This window comes from Coptis chinensis, chromosome 1 (genome assembly GCF_015680905.1).
Source record: "Coptis chinensis isolate HL-2020 chromosome 1, ASM1568090v1, whole genome shotgun sequence".
Taxonomy (NCBI): Eukaryota; Viridiplantae; Streptophyta; class Magnoliopsida; order Ranunculales; family Ranunculaceae; genus Coptis; species Coptis chinensis.
The window spans coordinates 15,599,840-15,608,928 of record NC_141456.1 but is presented as its reverse complement, the minus strand read 5'-3'; the positions used below and the strand labels follow the sequence as shown (position 1 = coordinate 15,608,928).

Sequence of the window (9,089 nt, the reverse complement as noted above, 5' to 3'; positions counted from 1 at the left end):
GATTTTAATTCTCTCAATCTCGATGCCTTGAAATATCGCACCCAATTGAAAAAACCAAAACTTCCTCTTCTCACTCTTCCAAATTCCTACATTTCTACACGTGGCAATCGTCCGATGACTATTAGAAACAACATTACAGTACCGTTAATGAACCTTATTAAACTTGGAGGCACACCCATTTTACAACAACTACATTTAGAGGAAAAACTACTTCGAACTTCTTCGCTAAATTGGTGCATCGTAAATGACGGAACAAATGTTCCCACAGTTGTCATGGGCATGTCTGGGTAAACTTCATTTCTCACATTAACAAGTTATTATTTCAAGTTTATATATATATTATTTTTTTATGTAGGGTACCTGCTGAGCTACTTGAACTTGAACCTGTGATACGAGATAAGGTTCCTGTGATACGGAGGTTTACGGGTGGAGGTACTGTTATTGTTGATCATGAAACAATATTTGTTACTTTTATATGTAATAAAGATGATCTTCCAAGTGTACAACCATATCCACGGCCTATTATGGATTGGAGTGGCTTGGTGTATAAAGAGGTGTTTAACGGGATTGGTGACTTCCATTTACGCGAGAATGGTAAGGTCATTTTAACATTTTCTTCTGTATGTTTTAGTTACAGAGTTATTATATTGGTTTATTTATTTGTGTCTCGACTAGAAAAATGTTTGTCTATGCTCCTGTGGTTGTACACTTATAGTTAACTAACCTTTGAGGTATGAGATGTTTCTCTGGCCTCTTTTGTGCGCACGTCGATTTAGAGAAGCAAGCAATTTTTTTAGTCTGCTTCCTTCAAAAGGCAAATGGATAGAACCATTTTGCGGTCAGAAGGAGAGAAACCCAAGTAGTGTACTGAATAAGGAGAAGGACCTTCATGGCCTTATATATATTAATAGCCAATTTGGCATTTTGTTTGCTTGGCTGAAGGAGAAGCTATATTCAAATCTGGAGTTCAAAAGTTCATGGTAGGATGAGATCAGCTTGTATGGGATCCTTGTCATGTTTGCAGTAATTGGGAAATTTGTATATGAGGTTGTAAGAGTATTTTTGTATTTGTCTCATGTGGGAGATTCCTTTTAGCAACTCTATAGCAGTTTCCCCTGAAGTTGTCTTAAATGTCCAAACTTCTCAATGATGGTTTCAGTTGTTATTCAGGCTATCCATAAATTGCATTCTAGTTTTTGGTGATAAAAAGAATTTACTAGCTCAATGTAGTTATGTACTTAGATTATAGTATAAGTAGGAAGTTATGTACTTTCAATTTAAGAAAGATCATACTGGGTGTGACTAATTTTGGCACCTAATACAATGTTTGTCAAGTAGTTTGAAGTTTAAACGTTAGAGAGATCGCCGATCACCACCTTGAAATTGTAATCTTGCCACAGACTCGTGATGGCACGAATAAAGAGGGGAAGACATTTTATTCCAGTGAACTAGGGTACAGGCCATCAAAATTGGTCATTGTTTCAGACCATCTGTCTTTTGGTGTTTTCTGTTCTTCTTTTTTATATTTTTATTTCTAAGTTTTTGTTTGTTATTTCCTTCAACGAATCTGTAGAATTAGTTATGTGCCAGAGCAAAAGGAAAAAACATTTATGTTTATTGTCATTGAAGATATCATGTCAGTTATTTAATATTTTTCAGTTCGTATGAGGATAACATATAAATGTAAGGTTAGGATTTTATGAACTTATCTGTTTTGAATTTGCAACACTTATTTTTCTGTAAGCATATTCTCTAATGCTGCCATAGTGCCAATATGTTTCATTGTTCATGAAGCAATTTGTAGCAGACTAAAATGATGGTTACATCAAGTTGTCTTTTCATAATCTGTTAGTTCATGTATTTCAATTTCATTTAAATGCTATATGTTCCTTGTATCCTCATATAACCACTTGTGACTGCATGATATTCACACACAATCTTTTCGTATAGGATGATGCTGGCTGTTTTTCATTGTAGAACACTATCAAGTTATATCTCATCCTAGTTCTGGTACAATGATTAAATGCATTCTGTTGTGTTCCCTTGACTTGATTATAAGAAGATGCTCTGATCAAATGATTTATATGTTTGTATAATTGAGTTTTCCATCTGGTTCTAGATTATGTGCTTGGAAATCGCAAGTTTGGTGGAAATGCTCAATCAATTACCAAAAATCGATGGGTCCACCACACATCTTTTCTGTGGAATTATGATGTCAGGAATATGGCCTACCTTAAACTGCCTTCACGGGTTCCTGAATATCGATCGGTATGTTGTTATTTCATTCTATTTATCAGCTTTTAATTGCTTGAAGGATCTCATTAGAGTAAAATGTCACAACCGGTGTCATACTGTTATCTACTACTATATTCATTACATTCGTGGATCTTCATTGTACTTATCATTCTGTTACTTGAAAAAATTCCAACCTGTAAAGTAATTAGAATTAGAACACACACAAGAAAAAGCATGAAGTTTTGAGTAAGGAAAAGGTAATAAAAGAAGTTCAAACATGCTGTGGGTATGAAATATCACTGATCAGTATCACCGCAGGAAGTTGTAGAAAATGCTAATTCATCTAGACCACACAGTTGATAGACCAACTGGTTGGAAGTGATTTGTTACTGTTACCAGAGCTTAGTCCATGTGTTTTGCTTTGTGATCTTAATGTCTTTTGTAACAGTTTTTTGTCTGTATGATAGAATCCATATAATAATGGTACATTGGGACCTACTTCTAAACTGTTCTGTCCATTGAATCAAAATACTTACTCAGCAGAACACCAATTGAGAGGATCTTGTATTGTAGTCCCAATCCTTTTAGTTTCAATTGTGGTATGAAATATATGCTTTGTGCATTATGAACTTATTCGAAGGCTACATTATCTACTCTTCTGATATCAGGCAAGGAACCACGTAGACTTTGTGTGTCGCATGAAGGAGCACATATCTAGATCCACTTTTATTGAGAGAACTGTTGAGGCGATTGGAAGCTATTTTTCGGTGGAACCCATAAAACTGGAAACAATTGGTACTCAAAATATAGTTTTCACCCCCTCCACCAGGTTACTGTCAAAGGAGGAATTAAGTGCAGCTTTTGGATCTCAGATCGAAAATTCTTGTTCAGAGCGAGTATTATCATAGCCACAGCGTAAGATAGTGCATCATAACCCTATTTTGTGAATTGTGGTTCATTTGACTTTAATAATTGATAGCTTAATACATTAGCTTTTTCTGTTCATTATAGAACTAGATTCTTGTTCTAGTTTCAATTCTTTCCTAAGGAGGTAACATGTATAGCACTCTTTTCCTGATAAGGATATAGGGCGAAAGGGATGCCAAACTGCTTGTAGACTGAATATAGTTGCTACAGTCACCTCATGAGCAGGCTATATGATGGGCCAGTGTCAACAATTCTAGAAACTTGGTTGCAATAACTGCACATGCATCCCCCAACTTGGCATTCTGAATTGTCTAACAGGGGCGGCATATCTTGTTGGAGCACATCCCTTAAAACAGAGTACTAGGGCGTCCTTTACTTTTTGAAGAAATAACAATAAAATTGGGCTGCCAGAACAGATAATAAGCTGGGAAAAGATTTTATCTAGAACTACAAGAGTGTTTGGTGCTTGCTCCATTTGCCATGCAAGATATCAAGTTCTAAATCATAAGGACGTAGAAGGGCGCTGCTAACTGAAAGTAATGATGTTCGTGCACATTTATCGTTTCAGCTGTATAGATAAACTTGTATGTTCTAAATCAATCAAAGCTAACAATTTTGGATTGTATTAAATTTCTTGGTCTTACTGAATCAAAAATTGTTGTTATCCTGGATCATTCACTGGACGACCGTATTTTTCGATGTATATCTATTTGTTTCGCGTCAAATGTTCCATTTTAGAGTTCTTTTCCTTTCAATTGGTCAAATTTCTTCATGCGGATTCTCTTAAATGAACACCAAAGGTTCATCCCTCGGCATATTCCATCAAGATAAGTCCGCTGTTCCAGTTGATCCCTCGGATCTCCAGGCTTTCGAAGTGTATTCTGCTCCTCTGTTCTCTAGGCTTTTATGACAACAATTACTCTTGGGTTAGTTGTAAGAAATATTTCTAAGTTTTAGCCCATGTGGGTGGCGTGAATGTTGCAATGATTTTGTAGGGAGGTGGGTTTAGGAACTGTTACCATCATGAATCATGAATGCATGAAAGAAACTAGGAGCCCACAGGAAGAATCTGTGCCTGAGTTTTGCAGACTCATGAGAAAAGGATGTTTTAAAGGTTCCATGTCTTATTCTATGTTGTTAGCCCTCTCATCATCATATCTATGATTCTCTCCCCAAGTCACTTTTTTTCTCAAATAATTTTTCTTTATCTCTGGAAAGATGAATATAGTCGAGATACAAAGCATATAACAAACACACACAAAGGGTAGTTTTTAGACTGCGACGATGTGAATATGGTTGAGAGGCTGGGATGATAATGGTTAATCCTTGATTCTTAATTCTCATTTTCCATTGGCAAATTTATTGGTTGGTCTCAATTAATTTTAGTGATTTCCTCTGAAATTCTCGAGTGTTCCTTTTGCAGTTTGTTATTTGAACTCAATTAATGCCTTAACAGCTCTGGACATGCTTTTTGCCTACAAATAAAAAGCAATGAAATAGACAAGGAACTAACTCAACTTTCATGTGCTTAGGAAAGTAAATCTACTATCTTAATCCTCGCTTCTCGGAACAGTGTATGGCTCATTTTTGCTACAAATTGTCTCCGAAACATCACATCCGGGTACAAATAATCCACTTCTGTTTCAGATTATTATTTAGTAAACAGAACGAATGCAAATAAGTAGTATAAGCTTTATAGGTTATGAATTATAAGAATTTTTGCTAAAAACTACTAAGGGAGACATGACGATCTTGTTTCCTCTAAAGATGGATGTATTTCAAGTTTTCAACATTAGAAGCTTATTCCAAACCTGTTCCTTGACACAAGTGCAGTTGATACTTGGTAGCTATTACAATGGAAACACCAATAACATTTTACGGTTTTACCAAACATGTATGTAGAAAAAGTGAACGGTAAACTTCACCAGAATCTAATTTAATGTTAGAGTGGGGTAGGGTGAAAGTCTTCAAGTCCCGTTGCCAAAACTTGCATGTCTCATGCTTGTTGGCTTAATAAGGTTTTATTAAGACCTCTGGTTTTCATACCTTCTGTCAAGGCTTTCACCTCAATAGTTAATAATCTATAGATTTGCAGTTGGACCCTTCTTTGAATAGGAGAAAGAAAAATCAAAAGATAGGGTGTCATTGTTGTTTGACATACAAGAATCTTTATTTTCCAATTCTAAGGGGTTTGATGTTAGTGTAGCCTACATGATGTGAGGATGACATCAAAATATAATTTCAGTTCCTTCTGCCACCCAAGGACCCAACTGAACAACAATCCTTTCAGTTATCTTCTAATAGACACTGAGTTTCCTTGAAGCACTACCCAATTGAAATCTTTTCTCTTCTTTTAGCAACTAGTCTCCACTCTCTTCTATCTTCGATCAGCTCTGTCTTCATGTGGCTCCTACCCCAAGAAAATCTATGAAAGGTGCTGATATGGTGGTCTGAAAATGGTTGGTATCTCTGGTCTCTTCAACTAATGAGGATGATGATGCTTCAGTGACTGAGATATGAGATGTGGATGTTTTGGAATCTGAGAAGTAAGATTGGCATTGCTGGTTAGACTGTTGCATTGCCATCATCAAGGGAGAGTGGTGTGTGTATAAACCAGTGTAGGTGGAATCATCTCCTGGCCTATCCCAAGACCTGTTTTGTTTGAAATAGCTTGTCATGTCATGGTTCTTGGGACCTGCATAGCACCAATCATAACGATCACAAATTAGGTGGTAGCAAAGAAAAAATCTCTAAGAACTTCATGATCATAATTTTCTAGTCTATTTGTTAACATACTCTTTCGTAGTATAATGGAAGTTTCCTATCGAAAAAAAAAAAAAAAACTCTTCGTAGTGCAGAAACTCCAAAGTGAATATATAAGTTGGTTTAAAACTGTAAATGAATTATAATTTCTAGCCCTAGTCCTAGACTCCTTAGTTTTTACTTTGTTTTCATGCGAAGAACTCACAGGGTGTCTTCTATTTTCTCTCATAATTTAAACGTTAAAGTTGGAGCAAATAGAACTTGTGGCAAAATAAAATGTACTAAATGTAATTTGGTAAGAACTGTACTAAAAGTTATAAGTGGTTTAGTACAGCTGTACCTCTTCAACTAAGAAATAAATGTAATCAAAGTTTAAAACTTGAAACTTGCACTGGAATGGAGATACTATGGATCCAAGAAAAGAAAAAATACGTATGTGGTAGACTTCTAAAAAGGAAACCAAAGGAAGAGCACAGAAACCCAAATGCAGAAACTAACAGAGAAGGATAAAAAAGGACATACCAGAGAAGAAATCATAAGGTGCTTGTTCTGCACAATGTCCATTGTGTTTAGAAATCCTATTGTTGTTGCTTGAAGAACCGATCAAAACATCTCTACAACTTGAAACTGAATCATCTCCACCATAGTTTGAAGAACCATTTGCAACACCACCCATGTAAGCACCAAAAGGGAAGGTGTTAGTGTTGCTGAAACTTCCATTGCTAGGCTCTGCTCTTGTGAGTGTGTCTATGTTTATATATCTTCCACCTTCCTCCATCCTTTTATCAACAGCTTGACTAAGTTTTCTCCTTCTATAAGCGGTAGATTGCTCTCTATATTTCCTTGCCATTATAACATGCCAGTGGTTCTTCACTGCATTATCAGTTCTTCCAGGGAAAAGTCTTGCAATCATAGCCCATTTGTTACCATAGAGTCTATGAGCTGTCATTAATCTCTCTTCTTCTTCTTCACTAAATGCTCTTCTATTGATCCTTGGGTCTAACTGGTTAAACCATCTCAATCTACAACTCTTACCTGATAAAACGAACCAAATAAAGGAAAGAAACAAGGAACTTCAGTTTTTCAAGCAAACAACAACAATAATGCAAACAGAGAATAGACAAAAAGTAAGCTCATTTGGGATAAATGGTTTCTTCTATTTTCTCACCTGATCTTCCCTCAAGTTTCTCTGCAATAAGGTTCCAATTTTGAGGACCATATAGTGCTACAAGTTCCTTGAGCTTGGTGTCCTCAGCAGGCCTCCAATGTCCTCTAGCACAAAATTTGGACTGTCCACTATCTATTTCCTTCCCATTCACTGAGTTCTCATTTGGGTAATCATCATTTAAGTTGATGGTATCGTTGTCTTCCATAGCAGCATTGTTTTCTTCAAAACCATCACTCAAATCAGAACCCTTTCCACCACCAAACCCCTCACTATTATGAGCATGATCATCTAAGCTGTTAGTGCAGTTTCCTATAAAAGGAAAGCTACTCCAACAACTCCTACTACTACTATTATTTTCGAAGTTCTTGCAGTTATAATAACTCTCTTGTGAAGAAGACACATTGTTTGGGTTAATAGACAAGGAGCCCATATCTGCAAACAAACCAACTGAAGAAGAAGAACAAGGAGTGGTACTTGAAAAAGAACGCGAAGAGTGATTGTTGAAACCATTGGAGTTCTCTTGTTGTTCATAAATAGTATACTTGTTAGTAGTACTCAACATACCTTCATTCTCTTGCTGACAAATAGTGTTTTTTAACTGTTGCAAAGTCATCTTCATGTCAAGAGAAGTTTATTCAAAAATGCTGAGAGATTGATAGATATTGAACACTGAAGGAATTGAGTTTGAAGATATAGAAAATAGGCTTTGCAACAGCAAAAGTTGTTTCATAACAGAAACCCACACGGTTTCTCATCACTTGATTAGAGTTGTATAACTTCTACCACCCTGACTTGACCCTGACCGCCAATTTTACTTTATTACAAAAGTTTTGCTCACCACACCCCATATATAACTCATTTCACCCACATCAGTCGCACGTGCTATGTCACTTCTTTGCACGTGTGAAAGTAGTGAGAGAACCTCACTTCAACTATGGGGACTTTGTGTGTCTCTCCTCTCTCTATATTGACAAAATAACTCTACTGTACTGTGAACTGTCTGCTAGCATGAGCCCACCTTTCTTGACAAGGCAGCTAATAAGAGCTTGATATAACACCTTCTGTCAACCATAGTTAATAACTCTCCTCACTGTATCAAACTTTTAACCTGAGTGGATAATGGGGTTAACCTGGGTTTCAGTTAACCACCTGAGGATGACCCAACAACAACTCCCATAACAAGAAGGCAACTCTAACAAGAATGACATGGGACTCTGTTCTCCAAGATCTTGACTAATGATAAGAGTCCAAATGTCCAATACAGCATGCATTAAACTCAAGTCAGTTATAAAACCCATCTTCCCACCAGTTGGAATTCCTATATAAGGTCCATCATAGACCATTAGTCCTTATTTTAGGTAATTAGGTACCATAATTAAGAATTACGACGAAACTAGTCAGATTTGCTTGAGCAATATTTCAAGCACTCTCATTTGAGTTTCAGGATAAACCTGATCTTGGGAGATCGATGTGATATTCGAACTCTTGTTTTATCCGAATTTCTTATTGTATCTACTCTAGATTTGCACACAAAAAAATATCAAATTTCAGCGACCAATCTTATATAATCCGTACTCAAATTCACCGCAGTCCCACAGATATGTACGTATGTATACTTTCGTATAACTCCTCTATTATTCACTTTTGAGTTTTGACATGGTTTTGGCCACAATTAAAGTATAAGTGTAAATCGAGAAATGTCAAATGTGTATTTAGGGATTTTAGGCGCATTGATGCCTTAACCGAATGTATGCTATAAACCTAATTATAATTATACTTCCCAGCTGCCATCAAAATTTCATAAATTGTCGCAAAAATTTCCCCTTCGCAAGTTTGAGTCCATTTTCACATGGCCAACTTTACTACATATTAAAGCTAATAATATAAGTTAACTTTGCATATTTGGAAGACAGAAAACATTAAGAACAAGTTGAGAATATATTTTTTTTCAAATGTTATAGAATAGTTCTGAGTGATTTCCAGTGCCGCCCTGAGG

At 36.2% G+C, this 9,089-nt stretch overlaps 2 protein-coding genes across 2 annotated transcripts; one reads left to right on the top strand and one right to left on the bottom strand.

The window, feature by feature from the left end:
• The first annotated feature begins 10 nt into the window (after positions 1–10).
• On the top strand, positions 11–3,836 carry LOC147522453 (Biotin/lipoate A/B protein ligase family). Its single transcript, XM_086593544.1, has 5 exons — positions 11–287; positions 356–594; positions 2,120–2,268; positions 2,904–3,150; positions 3,325–3,836. The coding sequence occupies exons 1-4, from the start codon at positions 115–117 to the stop codon at positions 3,141–3,143; spliced, it is 801 nt and encodes a 266-aa protein (XP_086449670.1). The 5' UTR covers positions 11–114; the 3' UTR covers positions 3,144–3,150; positions 3,325–3,836.
• A 1,414-nt stretch (positions 3,837–5,250) lies between these two features.
• LOC147522452 (uncharacterized) lies at positions 5,251–8,029 on the bottom strand. Its single transcript, XM_086593498.1, has 3 exons — positions 7,094–8,029; positions 6,448–6,960; positions 5,251–5,857 (listed from the first exon to the last, which is right to left on the bottom strand). The coding sequence occupies exons 1-3, from the start codon at positions 7,710–7,712 to the stop codon at positions 5,562–5,564; spliced, it is 1,428 nt and encodes a 475-aa protein (XP_086449624.1). The 5' UTR covers positions 7,713–8,029; the 3' UTR covers positions 5,251–5,561.
• Positions 8,030–9,089: the final 1,060 nt, after the last annotated feature.